This window comes from Numenius arquata, chromosome 8, assembly GCF_964106895.1.
Source record: "Numenius arquata chromosome 8, bNumArq3.hap1.1, whole genome shotgun sequence".
Classification (NCBI taxonomy): Eukaryota; Metazoa; Chordata; class Aves; order Charadriiformes; family Scolopacidae; genus Numenius; species Numenius arquata.
In genome coordinates, this window is record NC_133583.1 from 45,700,143 (window position 1) to 45,727,940 (window position 27,798).

The following is a 27,798-nucleotide window of genomic DNA, read 5'->3' on the forward strand; positions in this document are numbered from 1 at the left end:
GCATCGTGCTGCCAGAGAGGTGGATGCCAAAGGGAGAAGAGGCCTCTGCATGGCCTTGTCCACACAAGCTTTTTTAAGTAATTGTGCTCCATGGAGGTTGCGTGGCACAGTATCTGCCACTGTTGCTGGCCTCAGGCTTGAAGAGGTGATCTTTGCTTTTTCAGTCTAGCACACCCATGTAGAGAAGACCAGAGATAATCCAGCATTTATATGTGTGACTAACACTTTAATACATACCATACCAGTACCTACAGAGTCTTATCAATGGGGACCCTAAAAAAGCAACACTGAGGAACTTGCAAACTTGCCTTGCAGTAAAAAATCCTGATGAGGCATGAACTCCCCCCTCCCTTTTTTTTTTTTAGTTCTTTCATTATATTGTGATTGGTTTGAATCTTCTTTCAAGATTTCAACACAGAAATAATGTTCGTTGTATTGGAGTTGACAGGCAAGAACTAGCTTTTGTGGTTCTTACACTACTCAGCTTCGTTTCAGCTTTTAATCATCAACCAAAACTGATTCTTGCTTTTTATAATTAGGCCCCTTGTATTCGATGATCCCACAGCTGTGGAATTCACTGCTGCAAAGCAGGGCTCCAGAATTCGGGCTTTCATGTATGGATGGCATATGAAAAAGAGCACCTATTTCTTCAAAACTGCTAAGGCCCTGATCAAGATTCTAGTAGTTGCAATGACCAGACTCCCCTACAAAAACATGAAGTGCATTTAAAGTGGAACAGTGTGGTCTCCTGAACCACTAATTTAAAGGGAAAGCTGCTCCATTCAGCTGACGAGCCACTCCTTTTTGTGTTGCAGAGGCTGTTGGCACTGTGTAAAGATTAAAAAAAAAATCAATGAATCTGGTGTGTATTTTTAACTGCTTAGCTTTCAAACTGATACTCATCATTACATAGTCCTAAAACAGTTCACAGTAACATGATGCATAATCCCGTACCAGGAAAGTAGGGGCTGATGTGAGCTGAAGAGGTGATTTAGGTTACTTGCAGGTAGACGATTGCATCTGCCGGCCTATCAGCACAGGATTTGGCTTCCCCTGAGAAATGAGCTAGGAATTAGTTTTCTCTATTGGAAAAGCTTTCTGGATTATGAAGACACTCAGCCAGAAGGAGAAATAGAAAAAGACCAGAAGGTGGTGTTCCTTAGTTGGTGAGGAGAAGCAAGCTGGAGATACTGCCAGGAGGAAGTGGAAATGCAAGCCCTGCATTAAGCAGAATTGAGTCCTAAATGAGATGCTCTTCATCCAACCCAGAGGTGTGAGAGTGAGAACCCAGAGAGAGGGCAGTTCAGAGATCCTAAATGTGGTGCTAAGTAAACAGCACTAATCTTAGCTTATTTCACTTACTTTACTCTTACTTACCCTTTCACACTTTAGCTTATTTCACTCCTAGCTTATTTCTCAGCCGAACAGAATTGCTTGCTCTCCCTGGCCCCAGGGGATATATTGGGCAGTTAGTGACTTTCGTGCATTTTAGCTCTGCAGGTAATGCTCACCTTTCCCTGCCCAGGCTGAGAAATCTCTCTCTTGGTATCTGCTGATTCAGATAAAAACTTAAGATTATAGCTGTTTTATTTTTAGTAGCAAAAAGATAATGTTAGTCTTAAATATGTAAACATTTCATTTAATTCTCCTGAAACTGATGCAGTTTCCCTATGTTCTGCACAACAGTATTGAAAGGCTTTAATCCATAACCTAAAGCCATATATATATATATTCCTCTGATGTTGATGACATCACTTTGGCTGTTGTAGGAATTCTTGACAGAGAAAGAGAAAGACTTCCACAGCTGTTAATCATACACAAGTGACTACCTGCTCTAGGGCATTTGGAAAAAGAAGCGTGCATTTTCTTTTTATCATTTCCAGTGAAATGCAAATAAGCAAGAAGAAAAACTAGGTGGATATTCATGTTTGGTAGGATCTTTGTTGCTCAATAATTATCATCTGTATGAAGTAATATGCTTTTAAAAGGTAGATGAAGCATGCTAGGAGTAGGTAGAAGAATTCTGAGTGACAGAATCAGAATTCCGGATGGTCTAAAACCGATGGGATGAAACTTAGTGCAGTAGAACAGAAATTAAAAGTACAAATAGAGGGTGGGGGAGTGATTGTTTAGGCAGTCAGATGAGGATGACAGTCATGTTACAGTCCACTAGGGAATAAATGCATTTTACCACTGTGATGCTTGATACCTTACCAGGAGTGGTAAGTATCAGAGACAGGCTATTTTTCTGCTAGTTTGGGTATGCTGAGGCTGCAGTTCGGAGAAGTGTCCTCAGTTGTGGATGATGAGCTTTAAAAAGGATGTAGACAGACTGGAAGGATTGCAGAAGGTTGCACTAACGGTGGTGCAGTTATAGAAAATATGATTCTGTGCAAAGGTTTAGTAACGAAAGGGAAAAATGTTACAGTTCTGCAAAGGGTGAGTTCATAAATATACTTTTTTATCTGTTTACAGAAAGTATGGCAAGACAGAGCAGGAAATTTTAGGTGGGACTTAAGGAAAACATAGCTAACCAGGGTGATACCTGCACAATAGAACAAATGATATTAGCAATGTTAAAAGTGGAATTTCCTTTCATGGAGAGTTTTTTAGAAGAGGTTTGGAGCCTGATGTTTCTGTTAACTTTCCTGCTGTATTTCAGGTGTTTTGGTGATGATGTGCAGAAATACTCATGGGGTTTTTGTTTTGCTGAAGGACTACCTGCCTTAGGTATTTGATGGATCAAGCATTAAACTCATATGTTTCTTTAATTTAGTCTTTTAAAAAAGTGCTTGAGGTGAGCTGAGGTTGAGTGGTTGGGATGTAGTCAAATGGCTTTTAAAGAGAGACTTCAGTGAATATAATTTAGATATTGGACGGCAACAGGATCAGCATATGCCTGTGCAGAAGTTTTACCTACTTAATGCAGAATTTACCACTATGCATCTGAAATCTCAGGTGCTTGTTATGTATAAATGAAATGCTTCCTATTACTTCTGGTGTAGGGCAAGTTTAAAACACCTGCATCCATAGAAGAGCTTCAGTACCCTAGAAAATGTCTGTGAAAGTTCACTATTACATTCATCCCAATGACCATTTGAAAGGTAGTGAAAATTTGTGGAAGAGTAGCATCTGCTTGGGCTATTTCAGGATTAAGCCATGAGTGTTTGGAACTTGAGCTTCTGCTTTCAATAGCTAAATGAAATTTTTATGATTCGTCAGGACAGTAAGTTGTAGTACCTTTCATAAGGTACATATGATCTGTTTTGAGCAAACTAATCTTATTAAATAAATTAATTTTAAATTTGCATCAGTAATATTTACACAAAGTATTTTATTTTTTTTGGTGGTGGTTAAAATGTTAAATGCAAAAAAACCACAGTAACACATTTAATTGCTTCAGGTTTGTTGAATTACTCTTTCCAGCAGTTGGAGGAAAAACTGTTCAAACAAATGACTAATTCCTTGGTTTAAGAGAGATTGGCTCTCTCTCAGATGTTGACTTCTGTGGCTTACATGAATGCCTAAGAGGCATAAGTAGCTTCCTAGCTAGTATAAAAACAGTCATGCTGATTTACGTTGTATTGCTTTCACAAGTTGAAGGAGTACATAGGGTGGAATAACCTCTTACAACTAGTTGGAACAGCGTTTCCAGGAAGACTTACATGTGCTCTACTAAGTGCTGTCAGCAGAGATGTTGCTTGAGTTGCAGGGAGGAGTCTGAGCTGGAGTTTAAGGAGTAATGTACTCTGTTAAGCGGAGTCCTTGTTAATACTTTAATCAAACACCTGGATTGCTGGTGCTAATTGCTTATTATTGTTGACCAGAGACTTAATCTACAATTGTTGACTTTGTTTTAGAAAGACTTGGGAAAACACTATTCATCTGTGACTGCATAGTTCAAAATACATTTTACTGCTTGTTTTAGGGGTTGCTGAGGGCTTGGTTGTGATTAGATGTTTTTCTTTCTGTGATTTTGTTTTAGATGAAGAGAGATAATTACTTATGAATTAGTGTAATCAAAGTTAAGGTGTGGGGGGGGTTGGGTTTGTTTGTTTTCCAAAGGAAGCAAGTACTTTTAAACAAACAAAAAAAAAAACATCACAGAGGGAAAAATGTTCTCACTGCCCTCATTCCATAAATCATCAGCAAAGATCAGGGATCTTAAGAACACTCGTTAAGATTTCTATTAGGAAAATGGTGGGGATTGGCTATTAATGTACTTCTAAGGAAATGCAGAAAGTGCAGAAAGTGTCTGAAACAGGGATCTAGAAGAACTTTGTACCACAAATCGCAAAAGAATGCACACTAGTTGCAAATATTTTACTTTAAAAATATAATATTTTTCCCATTGTAGTTTTAAGAAAATTTTCTAAGAAAAGTGCATCTCTCAAATTACAATTTGAAAGGAGATATTAGAAAGCATCTTACTTCAGCAGTGGCAGGGTGGGAGCTCTCTGTGTCATTTGGATGACAGGAGGGCAAGAAAGCCTGGGTGAAAGAACAAGTTGAGTCTCTTCCTGCTATCATCAACTGACCTTCATGAGGACTGACTTTCTTATGCCTGTCTTCCCTTATGGTGGGAGGACTACCAATATCTGAAGGGAGCCTACAGGAGAGCCGGAGAGGGACTCTTTGTCAGGAAGTGTAGTGACAGGACAAGGGGTAACGGTTTTAAATTGGAAGAGGGGAGATTTAGATTAGATACCAAAAAGAAATTCTTTACTGTAAGGGTGGTGAGGCACTGGAACAGGTTGCCCAGGGAAGTTGTGGATGCCCCATCCCTGGAAGTGTTTAAGGCCAGGCTGGATGGGGCTTTGAGCAACCTGATCTAGTGGAGGTGTCCCTGCCCATGGCAGGGGGGCTGGAACTCAATGATCTTTAAGGTCCCTTCCAACTCTAACCATTCTATGATTCTATGACTCGGTTTCTGTTAAAGCTGAGACTTGCCTTGCTGGCATCTGGACAGGAGCTGAATTCACCCTTAAGAATGGCCCATGCCTCTTTAGGACTCAAGTGTGGTAGATGAAATATAATATAAATTAGTGCGGATTTTAGTCTAGAGCTCTCATTCGTATTTGAGTACAACGAAGTAGATCCTGGGGTTTTGAATGTGAACAGCAATCACATACGGAAAAAGAATGGTTTCTATGGTCAAAGCAACTAGATATATAAAGGGAGGTATACTGGCTAATATTCTTATAGTGACTAATAATCTTTATTTTTGCAACAGATACACCTGGGTATATACTAGCATTTTTTAAAAATCTGCATTTTCTTTAGAGAGAATGGTATTCATTATATACAAGGTCAAACATGCTACTGTTTCTTATCAGAAGCTTTTAACAGGAAACTGAACAATCATTTGTACATGTTTATTTTGTTCTATTTCATGTCTGTCTTTTCTGTGAGGTGGTATCTCATTTTTTTTCGCAGTTACTCCTGACTTCTCTAAAACGTTTTTGGCATGCCAGCATGCTTATTAAAAGGGCTTAATTATTCTCTGTTCTTTGCTTTGAAATACGCTGCAGTTGCTTGTTCCTAATCCTTGAACTGATCTCTTCTTCCTTTAATACAAATACACTTAAGTAAAAGTTACTATCTAGATTTTTAGCTCCAATTCCTCTGACATAAGACACTTTCTAAACAGAAATCTTATTTGGAGCCAGATTAAAAACACATATGCTTGTAGTTTGGGAATTGGTTTTCACGTTGAGAAGGTCTGCATGAGCAGAAAGTCATCAGTTAGAAAAACTGGTGTCTTTCAGACTTGTGATACTTTCCTTGTATTGGGTTTTAGTCTCAGTTGTTTTGATTTTCTATCACCAGGGTCCTCCAGGTCCTCCAGGTTTACCTGGACCATCAGGAAAGAGAGGTCCACGGGTGAGTAAAGCAGCTGTGTTCTTCTGTAGCTCTAGCCAGGTCACTAATAATCAAACTGGAGTTTGCATCATTTTCTCAACTTTATTCATATGCGTGGTGATTATGAAAGTGTATGATTCTTAGCATTTGGCAGATAGGTTAGAGTAAGGCAAAGCAAACAGGCCTTTTTTTTCTGCTGTGAGCCTCCAGCATAGTTAATTCTGTGTATGGGTGCGTACACAGAGTGTTGTTACATTTGTACCTAGCTTTTGCTGCTCACAATATTAACTTTTAGTTTTTCCATGCTGCTCCCATCTGCTGCAATGTAAGGTCATGTTCATTTGTTTTTGGAATGAGGGGGAGTGAGCAGTGCATGCCAGGGCCACAGAGGAGCAGGCTGTGGTTACAAAATTAACCACTGCAAGACATAGGGGGGGGAAAAATCACTCCCAAAAATCTGGTTTAGTCTCTTGTGTTACAGCAGCTTGATAAAAGAGGTGATAGATATCTGGGTAATTTGCCCAAGAAATGAGCTACAGTAGCAAACATTGATTTCTTTTGTGCGACTGGGCGCACCCCAACGTGAGTGGGGACAGAGCACAGGCTTTGCTGCAGTGAGCAGCAACCCGCACCCCAGCTGCCAAGGCCACATGGGAGAAGCCTGTGTCACTGCAAGGAGCAGCTGATGGGGCAAAAGAGGGTAAATCTGTGTTTACATAATTGTATTAAAAAAAATATTCCTGAGGAGTCCCTGAGGTCGTGGTTGATTTGGGGGGGTTTTAGGGGAAGGGCAGCTGGAGGGAACAGGTGAGGATTTGTTGTGTAGATGGTTTCTGGCCATGGTATTTGGGAACGTGAGTGTTTATGGCTGGTGTGCACTCATCTAGGCAAATCGCAAATGGGAGATAAGGGAGTAGTTCATATGAAGGCTCAGCAGATCCGTGGGAGGAGTTTTGACTCAGCCTTTGAGGAACGTTTAAACAAGCTGCTGCTCAATAGTGTGTTCAACATCCTGTGATTTGCTGGTTTTCAAAACTTGGTCTGACTGGGTAGGAAAGTACACTGGTCAAAGGGGCCGAAAACCAAACTGATGCTTTAGAGAAGTTAGAGGCAAAGAAGTAGACAAGACATTTAAAAATTTAAAATATAAAGCATTCCTTCAAATCTATATCTTCCTGGCTTCTTGGATCCTTTTTTCAGATTATCCTTCTACATAAGAGCTGACAACTCTTTACAACTCAGCTTTTTGTGTTGCATAGTGTCTCTGTCAAGGATATATCTGGCATCAGAGGCAGGATCCCACGTACCCAAGCAGATCCTCACAATGGGGAAGTTGTCCTTGGTTTAGAGAAGGCTGCCCATGTGTGTAAAGCTGTGCCTGTTGGTGAGATCTGTCTTGCTTGGTTGTTGTTTGCTTGGGTTTTTTTTTTCTGTAGATCTGTTTTTACAGGTATAGAGTACTTAAGAGCATAGTGCTCTATCGTGTCAGTTTTCTGGATTAATTATTGAATAGGACATGCTTTCCAATCTGAAGAGACAGCTTACAGTAGGGTGGCTGGAAAAGCATGGAAATGACCAAAAGGAACATTTACCAGTAGTTCTGAGTTTAAAAAACATATTTATATGGGGCAAGAAAGTCTATAAAACTATTTGATCAAAGAAGCAAATGTTTTTGAAATGTCAGTGCTATTTAGTTTGTATAACACTGATAAATTCAAGCAAGTACACCTAGTGAAGATACACGGTATGATAGAGGAGGTTTTTTAGCCAAAAAAGCACGTAAAACCTTATTGATGCAAAGTTCATGTCCATATTTACCAGTCTGCCCTGTGACTTCTGTCTTTCTCATGTGAGCTGCCACTTGTGGTGCTGAAATATGACTCGGGGTGTCGAAGGGAAGCAGCAGAGTGCAGAGCCACATTGCTTGGGCCTTCTTCAGGGTCTCTCGGCTGCCCAGACCTGATCCTGACAAAGATTCACGTGGGTTGGACACTTTGGGCAGGGTATCAATGCCTGATTAATGGCTAGAGATTTCCACTAAAAACTGATTTTGATCTCTGTCATTCTATGGTAGAGCAGTCCACATCTGATAGTTAATGTTTTCTAAGTGCCTTGGTTTGTTCCGAGTTTCTCAATAATGAAATTTCAGCAATTTCAGAATTAGTCAGTGATGAGATGAAATTCCCCTGATGCCTCTCATTTCATGAGGATAGTTTTGCACCTCTGTGTTGCAGTACTATGCCCCAAGATAATAACATTGCAAGCAGCAAAAGCTTGGGGCCACTTCAGCACTGCAGTTTATGTTGGCACTTTCTATTTGTTTCCTTTTTCCTAAATCCCAGAGAGTGCCTCCAAAATTACCAGCGTGGAAATTAATCTCTCAAACAGCACATAGGATTAGCAATTCTGTGGAGTTATGTCAACATTGTCATTAGTGAGAGGGAGCACTTAACAGATACAGCTTTACAGTGTTACTGCAGCTGAAAAGGATTCTTATTATTTTTGGTATTTGGATTAATTGTTTGGGTGGAATTTTGACCTTAGTGAATTCAACAAAAGCTTTGTTGCCGACTTACCTGGGATAGGTCCTTCAGTGTGTGGAAGATGAATAGCTGCTGACAGCTACTGCAACAAATATTTTCCCTAATGTGCAGTTTGTCAAGGAGTGAGCATTGCAGAGTGTATTGCAGGAACAGACTCTTATCCTGGAATGCGTAGATAGCCCTGATAGCCTATTCTGTTCCTGGAATGGTTTAAGTCCAAGTCCTTTAGTAACAAGCCCATTTTCTACACTGGCTCTGGGAGAATCAGGTTGATGAAGGGTTTTTGTCTGTGATGTATTTAGAGAAGGTAGAATACTTTTCTTTAAGTCATCTTTCAAGTCTGTGAGAACTGATCCACTTCCTTCTCTTTCCAGTGTATAGCTGGGTACCTCAGAATGTGATTTTTTTTTTTCTGGTTTTTATCTCTTGCCTCCAAGTTTTGTAGCTGGAGAGCAACGTTGCAGTGACTGTGTGCCAAATACCTGTTAAGAATTACTTGAGAAGGCAATAAAAACTGAGATTTTTAAAAAAAAGGGAAGTACTCGACTTTTCATTTTTTAGGAAGATGTGCATGTTTTATTTCTAGAGACTCCTTTGAAAATCTCAACCAGTGCTTCTAAAAGCAACAATGATGCAGTAAAATGATTCTCTGCAAGCTGTACACACTTGTTCAGTGGAGTACTGAATAATCCCACTCCTTTTTTGTGTGTGGGGGGTGTTGTTTGTTTGTTTGTGTTTTTACAGGGTATTCCAGGACCACATGGTAATCCAGGTTTGCCAGGACTGCCAGGTCCAAAGGTGAGTTAATTTCATGTTGCCATGTAAATGCATGAACTTCTTAATGACTTCTTGGAAGACACAGAACTGTTCCCTATAATAGAAGCAATTGGCCTTCTTTGGTTTACAGATGGAGACTGTTACTATAAACATATTTTAATTAAATGTAATCAATCAAATTTAACTTCAAATCAAAACAAAATAGCAGTTTATTCAGGGGGAAAAAAACCCTGTGTGTGCAGAATGATGACTTGGAAACTGTTATCCATGCAAGTAGTCTGTACTTCCCAAAAGAGTTTCTGTAAATCAGCTCAGCTTCTTTGATAAACTGGAATTTAAGTAAGAATAAATATTTAATTGCTGTAACCTTTTGCCTTGCTTAGAAAATAAAATAAAAAAAGGAAGAGAAATTGACTGTCATTCTCTATAAATTTCTCTTTTTTTAGTCAATGCCCAACCTTTGATATTTAAATATTCTAATATTTCAGACATCACTTGATTAATATGCTAGAATAATTTTTTGAAGATTTATGGATGTGATATTTAAAACCAAAGACAATATACTAGACTGGAAGCTCAAATTAAACCTTTCAAACTTGCATAACGTAGACCCTTTAAATGGATTTGACAGATTTGTGCAGTTGCAGAATGCCTTCAACTCATATTTAGTTTGAACAATTTGATAGATATGTTAGGAAAAAAACAGCAGCAACCATGATTTGTTTTAGTACGATTCCAAATGGCAGGAATCTGACCTGTCATGACAGGTGTTAAAAACTGCTTGAGGACATAAAAAGAAATTTAATAAAGCTTTCGGTGTCAAACACTGTAAAACCAAGTGACTCAAATTTTTGTGTGTGTGCTTTTGTTATTATCTAGTTCTACAGGAACAGTTAAACTTAGAGATTCATAATTAATTTTTACCGTCTTTATGCTGGCTGTATAATAGAATACATCGCTAAGAAAATAATTGTAAACAATTTCTCCTAGGATTTGTTTTAGAATGTATTTTCCCCTTCCACTGGATCATATTTCTGATCAGTTCTGTTACTATTGCCATGATTATAGGACTAGAAGGAATTGTATGTGTGTGCGTGTACCTATATATATTTTATATAAATAAAATACATATGTATATATTACTAGGTGCTTAATGATCTCTTTAATTTGTGTTAGATTATAAATTATCCTTTCAATACAAACATTCTCTGTAACACTTTTCTTTAAATAAAAATTAGCCAGGTGCTCACCAACGGTTGACTTTGAAGATCCAGTTGACCCACACTGACTCTGTAAGCTGAAATAAAAGACCGTTTTGTTTGATCTTAAAACATCGCAGACAAGTTGTAACATTTTTCTGACAGTAAATTAATGCAGAATTTTATTCTGCCTTTGAGATGCATGGATTTTTCCCTCCTGTGCTGAACCATCCACTTGCTTTTGAGGCATGGAACAACATTAGCTAATACCCTTACAGTATAGTATCCAACCCTGAGCATGTGCTAGCAGTTCCAACTGGTAACCGATGTCCTCGGCATTTAATTCCTGATAAACAGTTGGTGGGTGTTTTTAAAGTAATTTAAAAGCATTCATGAAGTTTGGCTGTATTCCTGGTGCTCTGAAAAATGGATTAGTTAAGAAAATCTAGTTTGTGGCTTCTGGCACTGTTCTAACTACTCTGGAAAGTTATATAGGTTAAATAAAGTGCTTTATTTTATCTTCACATCTTTACCTGTGGTGATGTGTTAATTCACAATTAAAGGTCATGCATAACAATGGTTGTTTGAGTTTTAGATTAAAAATAATGAGGAATTAATTGTGCTTATAAGGGAAAGGAAAGGCAACGGGTAAGTTATCAGAAGGCCTGTGTTTTAACTAGCCAAGAGATGATCACAATTTTTTTACAACTCCTAGTTTAATATGCCTGCATTGGAAAATGGAGGCAGAAGACAAATTAGAGTTGTCCAAGGAATATAACTACCTTCCAAAAAGTAAATCAGATGGAAAATACTTGGGTAACTCATGGCATGCTAAAGAGCTGTGTTCTTGCTGACCTGACACATCAATTTAACACAACAGATTCATTTTGCCATATTTCCAGGTTTTATTTTGTGTTCAACAAAGCTTCTCAAGTGACTTAGCTTCTCAAGTGACCTTGCTTGTACAAATGTTAACTGCAGAGGGAAGGATAACCCTGATTGGCACTACCATTCACAAGAGGAGGGTCCAGCCCTGCAGCATTTCATGTGAAAGCCCTGTATGTTACAGTTCTAAAATGGCTGGCCTTCAGGAAGCCTCGTGCTGTTTGTCACATACATCCCTCTGAGCATCCAGTGTTTTCTCTGAGATGAGGATTGTGCAGGCAATGCCTGAACAGCTGTTTTTTCAAATTTAGAATCCTGGAATAGCTTGGGTTGGAAAGGACCTTAAAGGATGATCTAGTCCAGCCCCACTGCCATGGGCAGGGGCATCTTTCATTAGATCAGGTTGCTCAACACCCTGTCCAACCTGACTTTGCTTTGGAGGGCTTGGGTCCTGGCAGTGACTTGGGACCTTGATCCTGCCTTTGTGATGGGGCGGGAGGAAGAGGATGCGGACTCACTAGATGACTTTCATGAAGGGCACGTATCATTTCTAATCTAGTGTTGCTGTGGGATAACTTTAATACTAACATTTATCTCCCTGGCTACATAAAAGGTATTTTTGAGTGAGCAGAGTAGATCTTGGTGCTTCTGAGTAACACCCAGTGTTACTCTACGACTTTGAAATCAAGAGCACTGTGGGAGACCTTATAGTAGCCTTCCAGTACTTAAAGGGGGCCTACAGAAAAGCTGGAGAGGGACTTTTTACAAGGAGGTGTAGTGATAGGACAACGGGTAATGACTTCAAACTAGAAGAGGGTAGATTTAGACTAGATATCAGGAAGAATTTTTTCACTGTGAGGGTGATGAGGCACTGGAACAGGTTGCCCGGAGAAGTTGTGGATGCCCCATCCCTGGAATTGTTCAAGGCCAGGCTGGATGGGGCTTTGAGGAACCTGCTCTAGTGGGAGGTGTCCCTGCCCATGGCAGGGGGGTTGGAACTTGACGATCTTTAAGGTCCCTTCCAACTCTAACCATTCTATGGTTCTGTGATTTATATGAACAGGTCAATGAAATTTTACAGTGCCTTTTGCATGCAGTTTTTAGTATGAATTAGACCAAGGCGTTCCCCGCTTCCTCCTCAGTCACTGCATTTTCAGTTATTAGTGCATGAATTTGGTTCCAGGGTATGGCTCTGGGAACTCTCCAGGGGACTGCTCGGTTGAGGTGAAGCAGTTCACTGGGGGCTGTCTCCAGAGGTGCCATTTGCCGGTGACTCGTGATTTAAGGGCAGTGAATTTGACTCTGAGGGGCATGGGTCTGTGGTGGCAGAGCTGTCTGTGGCTGATGTCCCTGCAGGGCCGGCTGCCGGGCCTGGCAGGTCCTGAGCAGCCCTGGGCTCCAGGCCCATGGCAGGCCCCAGGCCTCTGCAGCATGTTGTGTGGCAGCGGGCTCGGGCAGCAGAGGTTTGAAAGAGAAGAAATTGGTGTGGTAGTGTCCTTCCCCTCTCTGCGGCCTAGTCTTGGATGTGGACAGTAATTCCTGGCCAAGAACAATGAATGATACTTCCTATCTCATCTGCTAGGAAGTAATTTGTAATTAAACGGAGGCCTTTGCTGCACGTTTACAGCCCTGTCTTTCCCAGCCACGATGTCTGTGCTGCGTGGGGCAGGTACTGAGCATGAGGAAGCCTGGACAAGATTGTAATCAGGACACGAATATAGCCCAATAATCTTGCACAGCGTTTGGGGAATAGGTGGTGTCCTGAAGTGGTGGAGACGTGGGAAGAGCATTTCAGCTGGGGTGTCTGCTGTAATCCTGCTTTGATTTACCAATAAAATATGCTTATCAGAAGTTTTTGTGACATTATGAAATTTGGAAAATGTAAATCTCATTTCGATGTGAACTCATACTTCCCTATTTTGTTGTAGATCTTTACTGGAAAAGTTATGAGGGAAAAAAAATCTGTAATAACAAGTGCATTTTACATGAACATTCCCCCTTCACTTGCTCTTACAGTTGAAAATATTTGTTTTCACATATATTACTAAAACCTCTCTTCCCTAATGATATTAATGACCTTAATTTCTCTGTGACAGGGCCCTAAAGGAGACCCAGGATTCTCTCCAGGACAGGCAAAACGTGGAGAAAAGGTAATATTTTCTTAATTATAGACAAATGTTTTGTCTGTCTCATTCTTTTGTTGAAGTCTTTTTTAATATTCCAACAAGTTATAACAGCACAATGCTTTGTATTTACTGTGATGCTGGTGTATTTAGACAATTATATGAAACGGACCAGTGCAAACATAGGTGGTGTAATGAACCAAAGACAAATAAAAAATTATATTCAAAGCTGAAACTTAAAACATATGTTTAATTTATAAAAATAAAATTTAAAAAAAATTAAAAGGGAAGTACTTTTAGACCAATGAAATTGAATTCTGTTCACATTGATGCAATGAAGTACAGTTTCCATTTTTCTTTAGTAGTTTGCATTAGTCCAGAAAGTTGTGTAAGACAGACAAAATGTGGTGATGAGAAGTGCAAACATTATTGCATGTCATGTTGTATTTAACCACTTTTTTTTTAACAGACACTTGATGTTAAGATTTGTCCTTTCACCTCAGAGGCTTTTTCTGCTAGTTCCTCCTAAGCTGCTTCAGCTTAAACTAGTGGTTGCTCTCTCTGCCTAAAATATTGGAGTGAAAATATTTAAAGTGGTTCTTCATAGAAATTATGGGCTTGAAGGTTTGTGATTATTTGATTCTTAGCTTACAAATCTAGTGACAATGTATGAAACTTTAAAATCAATGTGATAATACTAAAAATATAACTGCATGTTTGCATTCTAATGTGTTAGCCTACGCTGTATCTTTTAGAATATCTTGTGTTTATACTGTTTTATTAAGAGCATTTGCTAGTAGTTCAATTGTGGAACATTTGTGCTAAGTAGAAAACACTGTAGGAGTCCAGGACCACTCTCTGTAATGAAGTAAGCATAAGCAAACAACTACTGTTTACTAGCTGCTGATGTGTACATAAAATAATATATTTTTTAATGTACGTTCTGTCAAACCCTAAAATTCACACATATATATTTTCAATGTTAATGGGCTCCTGAGAAAAATTCTGAAGTGTGTCTGTTGATGCAATGATAAGAAATTGAAGTGCAGCTTTTGTAGAAATAGCAACATTATTTTAATCTAAACAGCTTTTGGCAATCTAATCATAATGTTGTGAGCTATTCGTGTCTACCTGAAGCTCAAGGTATATTCTTTGGCATGAGTCCAAGCTGCCACAGAACAGTCTGAAGCCCACCCATGTATATGTATGACCTACACCTAAATAGATGTAGACTGCATCTATAACACAAAAATAAGGGATTGATAGGCATTTTTATAGTTATCACTATTTTGGTGCCTTAATTTTTCACCCTAAGTAATGGACTTGGATTTCCTTTGATGCTAACTCACTTCCAGGATCTGTTCCTTGACTTGTCCTGAGGAAGGAAAAAAGAATTGAAACAACTTTCCCTCCTCTCCCCATCTGCAACCATCAAAAAAAAAAAAAAAAAGTATCTTTTTCCATCTTCCGAGCATTGGAGATGCTCTAATTCTCATACACATATACCATCATGTAGTTGCAAATTTTAAAGAACTTTAATGAGAATAGCAATATGCCACCATAACACCTTTGTCTATGTGCATCTTTCATGTTGTCTTTTACACAGATTAGATTTAAGCTACGTTTTATGCAGCACATACCATAACGATGTTCTGATCCTACTTGAGGTTTGTTGGCATAACAGTAACAGAAACAATAAACAGTAATAGTTAAATATATATATTAATTTGAGGTGAAACCGCTCACTTCTGAGGCAAGGATTACCTCGAGAATTGTATAGCTTCTTCACTCTCATTTATGTTAACTGAAATTAAATGTTGTGAGGTTGTGAACTAAGTGTTCCAGCCATGATTTGGCCATGTTGTATGGTGCAGTAGCGTGCACGCTACACCAGGTGGTTGCAATTGAGGAACTGGTACCTTTTCAATTTTCTTCCTCTAAAAGAAAAATAATCTATGCCTGTTAAAACAACATTAGCTACTTCTTCATACCAAATGTCCAAGAATGCAGAGAAGATATGAATTCCTACATGTTTATAGGCCTACGTCACGTACAAGTGAAACAAAGTGATTCTGGATGTTTTTGTTGTACAGGGTGATCCAGGACCCATAGGCTTTCCAGGCCCACCTGGGGTCAAAGGCCAGAAGGTAAGATTCTGTTTCCATTTTCATGTAGCCCTCCCTGGCCCAAATCAGTGTCTGTCAGGTGGATGTCTGGTGGTCAAGAGGCAATAGAGAAGGGCTTTAGGCTTGCTGTTGGTACTGTAACTGTCTACTGTGTCAGGCTCCAGGGCCAACAGTGCAAAACCTTCCCTTGAAACTAAATTGAGATCATCGCAACAGAATGTAAATCACAGCTTCTTAGGTTGGTGTTCTTCAAAAGGCATGGTGTACCCCTGCTTGAACAGAATAGATACTAGGGAATATAGGCTTGCCTGTGTGATACAGCCATTTTTAAATCAATTGTATTCAATTTTCAGGTTTTTTCCCACTTCTTTTTCTATATTGCATATTTTGTAGTATAGAAAAAGCTTGATGGGATCACGTGCTCAGTATTTCTGCACTGAATTAATTTTTTATTTCCAAATGTGTGCCAGAATTGCTAAAATAGAACTCAGGTGGAATAAGTTCCAATTTTGGATGCTACATAACACAATATTTTTTAATGTGAGAAATGTCAGGTGTGACACACTGCATTTAAGAAATATATCCAAAATTATGGCTGTCCTATGTATATGGGAAAGCATAAGGCAAACAGGTAGTTTTGGGAAGGGAACATGAAGGATGTCAACAGAGGAAATGAGACAACCTTAAGAAAATGAGTGCAGAAGACTGCGGGAGTGAACATATTTTATGTGGAAGTAGAGGTCACCTGACACAAGCCCAGTAGGCTGCTCTGATTAGTCAGATGCTCACAAACTGGTGAGGTGGCAAAAATCAGTGAGAAAGCTGGGGGGAAAGTACTATTAAATGCTGTCTTTGCAGAAGATAGTTTGGTGTTGCAAGTGTAATAGAAAAACATGGAGAACAGATATCACAGCAGAATTTTGAAGAAGTATGTAACACTAAAGGCAGCTATGAAGTGTCCATCAAAAGGATGGAACGAATTGTTAGAAAGATAGGCCCTGGTATTTTTCGCCTTTATTTTTGACATGTAGAGAAAGACTATTAATTAAATGCTTGCCTGCTGTTGAAACTGAAGAAAAATGGCATTGTAATAAAATTTATATTCAGTATTATGTTTTAAGATGGCTTCATACAACATTGTCTTGATCTTAAACTGTATAACAATCATTTTACATTTCTTTTAAAAAGTCTAGTCATTAATTTCTAGAATTGACCAAAACATAGTAAAAATGTGACTAGTAAAGGAAGCTATTGCTGAATTAGCACCGGAAGTGTGGAAACGCATTTTGCCAAACGTGTGGCCCACAGTTCTATGAACTCAGAAAACGTAGAGCTGTGACAAGAATTTGTATTTCCTCTGTTGAGAGTTAACCTACAAGCCTGGACACCGATAGCTTTTGTCACCGCTGATCTTGGGGAATCTCAAGGTGACCCAAGTATTGTGCTTTCTTATTTTATCAGGTTTGTAGTTTTGCTCTTAAAACAAAGTAGTTTTTGTTTTAAAGCTTTTTAGATGGGAAGCAGCTGTCACTTGTTCTGGATCATGAGACTGACATTTGGGGGCAAGGAAATTAAAATCTTATGGCCATCATGCTCTCTTCCTGCCACAAGAATTCACTCCTTATCTGGGGGTTAGAGACTCTGTGGAGAATCGTGCTCACTTGATCATTGGAAATTTTACTCTCTGTTTCCATGTTGCACACATCAGACGCTAACTAGAACCATGTTTAAGGTAACTTCTGCCTGACCCAGACTGTAAGAATACCAGCTTTTGAACAGCACTACACCTGTAAACAGTTAAAAGTATTTCATGCTTAGTTTTTTTTAATGACAAGCCCACAATTTTTTGTTTTGAATAACTGATCTTTAAAAGTTACTGCTTTTCAATATACATAAATAAGTAAACACGCTGTTATTTCATTGTGATCTCAGAAATTATTTTCAAAGGAATCTGAGCACAAGTATCTGTGAAGTAAACCTGCTGCAAGAAAAAAATGCAGAAAAATCAAGTACTTCCATTTTTGTTTCGTACCCCAGTACAACTGGGGTATTGCTATAGTATTGAATAAATAACATATTTCCTCTATTTTTTTCTCTTCTAGCTAAAAAGGAAGATAAAATCCTACATATGAGTTAATGGTGTCCCAAATTCTATTCAATTTTGACAGTCAGCTTGTGTTAACTGAGTAGTTTCTAAACAGTGAGTTATTTGATAGTGAATAAAATCTCTAATGTCCTTCCAGATATTTTTAATCATGTAATACAAATCTGTGTTTGTTTCATGGCAATTACTTTTTGTCATATTGACTTCGGTTTTGTTTTCCTGAACGATCTAGAAATTTGAGGTTTTTTTCTTCATGGAATTCATCATCCATTTCCCATTAACTGGAGCGGTGGCTGAAGTGGAGGGTGAGCTGCAATGACTACTGCCCATCCATTGGGCATGATTGCCCCACTTCAGGGTGGCTATGGAGGAAACTGCATTTTAACAATTTTTCTAATCAGAATTTGCCTGGTTCTGAACTTCCTGTGCAATGTTATTTGGTGCTTATGCAAAAACACGTGTTGTGGAAGTTTGAGGCAAGTGTACATATTATTTTCACCTTTTTTTGGCAAGGGAGACTTTGAGAAGCCATATTCAATGTGCTTTTGGTTCTATTTTTCTGAATATCTGAGATCATGTTAGGAGACTTTCTTGGAAAATTTTATTTTACCTCCCCCCAAAAGAAAAGATTTTGAAGCCTTCAGTGCGATAGAACAGCACTAGTAAACTACTGTTTTGGATTAGCACTATAAAACGATATGTTTCTTTTTATAAAGCTCAGAGTCTACAGTTATTTAGTGAGATAGTAAAACAAACGTATGTTAATAATCAGGACTCTGGGAACAGATTATTGTGATTGACTTTATTTTTCATTACATGTGTCGGAGTATGCGTCCTTGTGGTTGCATATAAAATATGACATATTTCTCATGCCTGTAACACACACTAGAAAAAACCAAGTTTTTCTCGGAGTAGGGCTCCAAATTTGTTCTAGTGTAAGAACAGAAAATTGCATGTTTGTGAAGTGTTTAGAGGTCGTTTGAAGCACAGAAGCAATGGCAGGAGATGAGGGTTAGTTTGAGAAGAGTGCTGTTTCCAGAGCAGTTGCACAATCTCACGTTTGGAGCTGCCTTGACAGGACCATCTTTAAATCAGCCCTCAAAACTTCCCTTAAGTCACTCCAGAGACCTCACAGAGCGGAAGCCCTCTACTTCCCCCTCTCCCCAAAAAGGGCCTGTACAGAGAGGCAAGTACTTGCCTCTGCTAGCCAGAGTATGGGAGAGTAGACTGTGAGCCAAAGGACATTACTCCTCGGCATTAACTTGCCTGGGATCTTGCCAGTACATTGGAATGACTGCAGTGCCTTCGTGGTTGCAGGTACTTTGTAATGACATTGGAAAAGATTTTTAAAAAGATTGGCTACAATTTTTGGGCTAGCTTTATTCCCTATCTATTATGTACATAATGGTAAATCACAGGAATCTGGATCTATAAACTACTGATAAAATTCACATACTAAAATATAATATGCCAATACATGTTGAAGGAAGAAACTTGGCTGCAACCTGAGAATGACTCTGTGTTTCCTTTTGTTTTACGTTTGCATCCTATAAAGAGTAAGGCAGATAGATAAATTTCAAAACAGTACCTGTACTGATGTCAACATTATGCTACCAGGTGTCTCCCGCTGCTTCTCTTAGAGAGTGCTATTTTCCTTGAGCAGGAGGAAACAAAACTCTGTAAGAGAAATTCCTCTACTGAATTAGATGGAGAAAAGGTCAATCTTCTGTATGTGTGCTTTTTTTAAGTGATTTTTGTATTCCTTAGGATATTCAGGATAAGAGATGCTAGGTGAAACCTTAGTTGTGTTAATAAACATCAGCAAACAAGACAGAATGGAGCTAGGAAGGAAAAAAAAACCCCAAACAACCATTTGCTGATGAAGAAGTTTTTGAAAACTGGATGCTGTGTAGTGACAACATGGAGCTAATAAGTAAGCATTGCAAAGGCTTATGTGACAGTGCATGGAAATACTGTTTATACACTTACCCCATGCCCAGAAGTCTTTTTCCTGGCACTTTTAAAACACTATTATCTCTCTGTAGCAGATGGTTGTATCATTAGGTATAACAGTTCACCTGCTGATTTTCAGAGGTTACAGAAACTTCTTGGCTTTCTAGCAAAGTTGCCGGTGTTGTGCCAGATATATTTTAATAACAAATGCATCGAAATTTTAATAAAACACAATGGGCAGTAGTAAAATGGAAAGACTTGTCTTGAAGAGTCCTTGCTGATATGATTTAACATCTACATTTTGCTACATACAGACTTCACTCAGTTTGGGTCCCACTGTGCTAGGCATATGGTAGAAGCCAGACACTTAAACTTGCTGTGAAGTCTTTTCTGAGTTATATTAGTTGGCAGTAAAGATTTTTCTCTCACGCAGACCAAAGTATTCTTGCAACTTGCTGTGTTTTTGTAATGTGCTTGAAGTCTGTAATGCTATAATTGGAAGCTTCAAACCTTTCTCTTCCACATTGACCTTGTTAATCTTCGTTAGAAATTGAGAGGTATTTCATTTTGCAAACCAGTGCATGTGAACTTGTACTCTTCTTGTTTACTTTCATCTTAGCTCAGAGCAAATAGGGTCTTTGTTATATGGGTAAGCTCAAGAATACAAAACTAAACTAATAAAAATCTAAGGATTTGAAGAGGATTGGCTAAGTCACAGGAAAGGAAGCCCCTGTGTGATAACTCTCTCTTTGGAATCATACTCATTTTAGCATGCTTTAGCTTCATTCCCAGCCAGCCTTAAATGAGCTAGAAGGAATTAAGAGCATGTTAACTCTGAATAAGAATATGGGCAAACTGCTCTAAAATATGAGTTCAGAGCAGTTTTCCTCTGGAAGAAGTAAGATGCTGTTGTGTAGAAACATGCACATCAGTAATCAGTCCTTCTTCATCTCGCAGTTCCTTGTGTGCCATCTTTTAAGACTGTCCATGCCAGGTGTTAATCAACTAAACTGACCCAATTTGAAACTAAATTGTGATAAACTGCTTTTTGAGTGTTTCTGTGTAGAGCAGCATTTGTTTTCCTTTTCTTCTTGTACAGAAATAATAAACTACTAAGAGATTTCTTCTAGCAACACCTACTTTAGTTGATCATTTAAGCATAGAGAGAGGATAAAATTCTGAAATGGATAAAACTCCTGAAATAGAGTGCAAAAACTATAAAAAAAAATATGGCTTTGAGGCACATTTTGAATGCTAAAGATGAGTTACTGGTTTATGCTGGTGTCTTTAGTTCTACTTTACAATTAAATAAAAAAATTTGGTTTTAGGCATGCATTAATATAGTAAATTGAGATATTTCATATTAACTGGTTTGTCCAAGATCAGCTCCTGGCTATCTGTTAAAGATTTTTTTTTTTTTTTTGCCCAAGAGCAATGCAGACCTCCTTCCTTAGATACAGGATAACATAAATTATTTAGATTTAAGCTACAGGAGAGGGCTGAAGCCAGAATACATTATAATTTTGCAAACTGGCAATGCCTCATGTGTGATTAGCAGAATGAAAGGACACACCTCTGTGTTGCGTTTTGAGAAAATGAGGCCTTTGGGTTTCTTAATAGAGTACATCTCTTTTGGATCAAGATTTCTTAAGCAAGCCTATAATAGCAAAATTGCAAATTTTGAAGCCTTACACAGGTCATTCTTCTATCATCTAAACTTATCATCAAGCAAAATCATTCCATCTTTTAATTTTTTTTATGATAATAAAATTATTTTCGTGCAGAAGTACTCTTGTGGTCACGCAGAAGCTTATCCAAAACTTTGGGATACCTGATCTGCTGCAGCCAGTTGCAGAATTCCTTCTTATTACAGTGGGTCTCAAGTCCCTAACAAGTAATGAGTGTCATCATGCTGTAAGGCAGCCAGATGTTTGACATGAGCCAAAACACTCCCACTGTTCAGTCAATGTCTTTGAGGCCAATTTTATGATAGATTTCTATCCAGAGTAAGGATTGTTTTGGTCTTTCTCTTTCAAGTGCTGGCTTTTGGAACTTGCGTATTCCAAGTACCTCTTGCAAGGGATGTGGAGACCAGACACTTGGCTTCTGCATCAATCATGCAACTGTTACAGTCTCCCTTTTAGGCCATATTGTCTGAGTATGTTTAGTACAGTGTAAAGACATTCAAGAAGGTTCCCCTTTCAAGTGTACTGATTAAGATGGCAGGTTCCAGCTCTTATTTTTAATTATTTAGGAATTCTTTCTTTAAGACATAAGTATGCATAAAATGGTCAATGCACAGGGGATAAAGTTTGATAGCTTTGAGATTCCAGCACCACAGGGAAGATTACTGGGATGAGGAACGGGCTTTTCTCCCTGCTGTTATAAATTTCATAATATAAGGGCTGGAATTTGTTCTGTGTTAATTATTTTAAAAAGATATCATGTTTCCTGGAAGGTCTGTCTGTCTTGAGAGTGTCCTAGAATAGCATGGGATGACTCTCTACTTATACCCTTCCTCTGAACTGCCTTGTTCAGAAAGGGCATTGTGACAAGGATTTGGAATGGGGAAATACACTGTACCGAATCCAGTTCCTCGGTTTCAGCAATAACTGGCAACAGCATCCCATGTACTCATTTGTTTAAAAGAGTACAAGTCTGGTAACGTCTTTAAGCATGCTGAAATCTTGAACTGTCTAAACTGCCATGAAGATTTCTTACTCCTTTCCTCTAACTCAACCTTCATATGAGCTGCTAAGTGTAAACCGCGCTAATGCTGCGGGCAAACGAGTTTGGATATTTTTTTCTTGATAAAGGGAGTATGAAAAAAGGTCCACTTTGTGTGTTTAACTGTATTTATCACATAACTGTTTCTCTACCTGCAGGGTCTTAAGGGTTATCTGGGACTGCGAGGGCCACGGGGTGAGCAGGTAAGTGATGAAGGAACAGTACACTATACAGAGGAACAACTGAGGATAGACGAATGCATAACCCAGTATCAGTGTTCAATATAAGCAATCAGTGTGAACTACTGACTGCTTAAGGAAATACCTTAAGAATTCAGATTATTTAGCAATCAGTGTGGTAAAAAAAGATCTAAATGAAATGGAAAAGACCAGCTTGTTTTTCTTCAGCTACCACGCTGGCTTGGTGGAGGTTGGTGTAAAATTCTTGTTAGAGGCACAATTCAGATTCTCTCAAAACCTCTACTGATTTAATGCATTTTAAATCTCCTAACATGTAGAAAATGAAATGGTTATTTAGTGCTTTTTCTCACTTCAAGAAGCAATCTGCATGTAAATTTCAAAATTTCAAAGACATACAATTGCTGATGTGTCTTGTTAGCATTAGTGAGGCCCCTAATGGCAGAGCAGATGGAAGCATGAGTCTCCTTTTGGATGACACTGAAAGGGAAATGATGATTATAACAGATGATAGACATCCAAAGGGAGGTGAAAACTCATGAACATCATCCCTGACTTTAATGAGTTTTATACACAAATCTTAACTGAACGAGTAATGATTTTTATTATAGGCTCATAAGCACTTTTCTGTGATGACTGTAATTCAGCAGTGAGATAGAAATAGCCAGTGAAAAAAACTAATTCTTAACATCAGAATGTCTCAATCTTTGAAGAAGTTGCAGGTGAAGAGTAATCAGTTATTTACCACGCAGGGGAAAAAGTGAAGCTTGCACTGAAAAGTAATTCTGCTCATTATTCATGCAATCAAGCATGTAAGTTCCTTTGAAGGCAATTCATGTTCAAGAATGTGAAAACTGGTGATGTGCAACTGTTTGATATCTCAGTGTTCTCATACTGCTGCTGTAAATATTTTCTTTCATTATTATCACTTTTAAGAGAACACTTTGCATGAAAGAGTTTTATTTTACATGTAGGTCTTACTGCGGGTATTTTCAGGCCTGGCTGGTGAAGGCAATGAGTTAGACCCACTAGTTGTCATCTGTAGCACCTACCTGTGTTTGTAGTTTTTAGAAGCTTGTAAAGCGAGGACAGACATTCCTCCTGAATTTATGAATTGTGGAACTCCTTGAACAGCCGGTAACAAAGGAAAAGTTTTAAAAGATAAAATTTAAATGCAATGATTACACTGCTCTTTTTAGTTTTTTTCATATATGCATATTTTGAGGTTCAGCTGAGCCAAAATAGGAGACCACGGGTCCTAGTTTCATGACAGAACATCTGTCAGAAGACTAATCACTACCAGTTGAAAGCAGGTGACAGACTCATCTCAATGGCAGCTCATTTAAAGGAAAATACTGCAATCCATTTTTGCATCTGCATTTCCGAGTTCTGCTTCCTAAGACTGCTCTTTCACCGTAAATCAGCTGTGAACAGCTCAGAGAGGAAGTCCTGATCCGTTGCTGTGGTAACACTGACACATGACAGTGGGTGGAAGGGTCAGGCTGGGAGAGTGTCCAATTCATGGACTTGGCTTGTTTAAAATAAAATTAACTGAACAGAAGTAGGTGGAACTTTCTATGTCTTGTCGATGGGCCCATGGCATTTGGCCTCATTTCAGAAAAGAACATTTTTCTGAAAATAAGCAGTCAGGTATGCGGATGCTGAGTAATAAAACAACAAAATTGACTTTTGGATTTATTAGGAGGAATAAGAGAGAGAGTTCAATATGTTCATGACTAACCCAATGCTATATTGACCTGATTCTGGAAGAAACAAAAAAAATTTGACTTTGTAAGGACACAAGTAGTATTCTTTAATAAAACAATGCATTTGTTCAAATACAGCTAAGACCATTACAGTTACTTCATTACAAGGACCTGTCTCCTATAGTCCTCCTCAATTACTTTTTATAAATAGCATCTATGTTTTTATTATGGAAATAATAAAAAATGCTGGATTTCACAAAATCTTGGACTCTTCTTGTAATGCTTTTTAAAGGGTATGTAACTGAAATTGGTGGAGTTACTTATGTAAGATGAGTAAGTTTTAGGGTGTTGCTGTGTTGTTTGCTCAAAAAAAAATTTTTTTCCATGAGCTTACACTGTGTTATGACTAGATGTTAAAAGAGTCACATTTATCAAAAAATGAACCAAATAAACTTCAAAATATGACATTAAACCTGTTTGTTGATTTTTACTTTGTTTTTTTTTCTTCTTTTTTCCACCTCTTTTTCCACCTAGGGAATTCCAGGAATGGCTGGCAATATTGGGGCAGTTGGTTACCCTGGCAGGCAGGTGCAGTAACTATACTAATGTCTTTGCGGTTTGGGGTGTTTTCTTGTTCGTTCTTTTCAAAAGTACCATATCTAACTCTTTTGGAACTACTAGTAGTATAAATGTGTTTGTTTACGTCCTGTCATTTATCCTTGAAACAAATCTCTTTCACAGGTAGTGCCCTTTACGTAATGTTGAGTCTTGTGATTTTTAAACTTGGATGGGTTAGATGCATTAGTGCTGTACCTTTCTGGAATACATAAATGACATTACCAAAGTACTGAATGTCTGAACACTTTACGCTCCTTCATAAACCTCTTGTGGTTCTATGTGTTTTATCTTCTTCATATTTCAAGTCCAGAAGCAATAGGAAACTTCCTGTTGTAGTACAGTTCCTCCTGGTTTTCACCAACGTATTTACTTCACTGCTGAAACTATTTCTTCAGCCCTTTAAAGAAATAAAACATTAAAAGATGGCTTTGGGTTTTTTTTTTCACCCCTTCAGATATTTCAGAAGGAGAATCAGTAAAGCCGGAAAGCAGCTTTCTATAAACACAAGTATTTATATAAATATTTATTTAATTTTTTTAAGTTAATGTATAAGCCAGCAGATACCTCAATCCAGTAATACAAATAAGACATAAAGTAGAAATATTCATTATTTTCCCCATATAAAGGTATATGAGCCAAATTCAACAACTGACTTTCTGGTTTTATGTCTGCTTGAAGGATGAATTTGACCAATACTTCAGTGGTTTATTGGGTTGGGTTTGTAATGGGTATGTATTTTAAAATTCCATTATGATATCTTATATGGTAATGGATGATAACGTGTTTGTGTTGAATCACATAAGATGTTTAGAGCATTTAGACTACATTTGCTATTCTGACACTAGCTTGAAAATAATTGGAAAGGTGTCCAAATACAAAAGCTTATGAAAAATCCTGTGAAATTACGTTGCTGTAATGCCAGATCACTGGGTCTGGAAAAAAATTTCCTCCAAGAAGAAATAATTTTAATGTAAAGGAAGTTTCAGTCTAAGTTTCAGCTGTGAATTAATGGGAGATCTTTCTGAACATGGTCCCAGGGGACTGCTTGATGACATTCTCTTCAATCCTAATAATTTTCAGAATGTATTGACAGTTTTTAGTTAACAAATGCTGTTACTGTTCTTTAGAGCTTATCTGGTTATTTAAAATGAAGTACAACTCATGTCTTTTTGTAATAGGGCTTAGCTGGACCAGAAGGTAACCCAGGTCCTAAAGGTGTACGAGTAAGTAAGCATTTTAAGCTTTTTGCCATGCATGTCTTTTTTTACCCACACAGTACATAAGAAAGAGGATAAGGAATTTCATTCAGCTCTGCCAGTTGTAAACCCACTGAACCACTCTGTCTTTACAAAACCTACAAATGAGAAAACATAGTGTTTCTTTCAAAATACATGTAAGGATGTAAATTTCTTTTTCCGTGGTGAGGAGTGTAGAGCAGTCTTCCATTGTTGTCCTTCCTCTTACTCGGAATGCATGCAGGCAGAGAAGGAAAGCAATACCGAATGTGGGTGTGTGAGAGCTGGGAGTGAAGAGGAGCAGACGTTTCCTGCCCGAAGCATTATTTCCATAATGGAAGCTGTCAAGAAGGGAGACGTATCTGGCATTTGCAATCTGTAACAGCTACAGAAGTTGATAAAGGGAAACGGTCTTGTCACATAAAAACCATAAAAGTTGATATTAAGGTTTTAGAATGGTTCAGTTGTAGTCACATATATCCCAGGGACTGAAGGCTCTTAATGTTCTGCTGATTTAAGGCTTGCTTCTGATTATTCTTGGAAGTAAAATAGGTTAACTTTTTTTCTGAGTTTTTTTTTATTTGTTTTGTATTTTTTTAATAAGCACATGTGCATGCCTACACATGCTTGCGTGTGTATAAGTATTGTTTTAGACTGACTCTCCCTGTCAAGTGATAGACATGGGTTTCTAGAAACTTGCATGTTGCGGGTTGCACCTAGGATTTGAAGGAGCCTTTTGCTAGGTGTTTTCAGGCCCTCAGCTCATGTTGTACAGGTTGCTGAGCAGTGTACTGTGTTGTCGAGTATCTATTAAAATAATGTGTTGCTAGATTTGCTTTTGTCCTGTTTTTCAAATGTAGTTACTAAAAGCCTTTTCCTGCAGCAGCTTTTCAAACATATGTCTGGTTTTTGGGGATGGGTTTTTTTAATGTCAGTTTTCATTACAGTGATGGGGAAAAATTAGTTTGTCAGGATCAAGTGCCAGCAGATATTGCACGCTCAGGGACTGTATCTTTTACATTTTTTCAGTTTGTTCTTGCTCAGATTCTCAATGCATTTTGTCTCATTCTCCCCTCAACCAACAAGACATTTAGTGATCCCAGTCACTTCCTGAAAAGTTACTGCTTCTCTGTTTACACAAAGCTAAAAATGCCCAACATATGAGTAATTTTAGGGAAAAACACCTGTCAGGTCTTAAGGCTAAGTCCTGTATATGAATTCTACAAGCAACTTCCAGTAAAAATGATGACGCAGCCCTGTTGAGACATACTACTATGCCGTGGGGGTGTATAGCGACATGATATGAAGTGTCTTTAGAGCTTTAAGTTTAGAAAATTCCTGCAATCAAACTATACTCTGCTTCTTGGCTGTTATAAGAAACTGTAGAAAAAAGAAGTGCCTTTGTTTTCCTTACTGTCTTTAGGGCTGGATGACAAGATGGGCACTGTCTTTCATAATTCAAAAAAAACCAAAAAACCAACCAAACAAAAACAAACCAAAAAAATCCCACCAGAAAAAAAAGCAACCCAAAACCCCCAATTTGTTGCAATCGGAGGACTGGAGAGAGAGATATCAAAGCAAGGGATTCTTTTTTAGTAGCTAATAATATTTTTGTTCCAATCTCAGTTTGAATTTGGTAGTGCAGAATCTATCTCTATTACTATTTTCTTAAATTGTACTATTATTTCTGCTGAGTCAACAGCATGTTTCTGTGTCTATACAACTGATTATATGAGGGGATCT

The 27,798-nt window shown here is 38.2% G+C and overlaps 1 protein-coding gene across 1 annotated transcript in view; it reads left to right on the top strand.

Annotated features, from left to right (window-relative positions):
- The window catches only part of COL24A1 (collagen type XXIV alpha 1 chain), a 145,892-nt gene that overhangs the window by 11,155 nt on the left and 106,939 nt on the right, over positions 1-27,798 (top strand). The window contains exons 4-10 of the mRNA XM_074151798.1: positions 5,830-5,883; positions 9,150-9,203; positions 13,363-13,416; positions 15,483-15,536; positions 22,458-22,502; positions 24,737-24,790; positions 25,999-26,043. Coding sequence (XP_074007899.1) covers positions 5,830-5,883; positions 9,150-9,203; positions 13,363-13,416; positions 15,483-15,536; positions 22,458-22,502; positions 24,737-24,790; positions 25,999-26,043 — 360 coding nt within the window. The remainder of the gene's footprint in view (positions 1-5,829; positions 5,884-9,149; positions 9,204-13,362; positions 13,417-15,482; positions 15,537-22,457; positions 22,503-24,736; positions 24,791-25,998; positions 26,044-27,798) is intronic.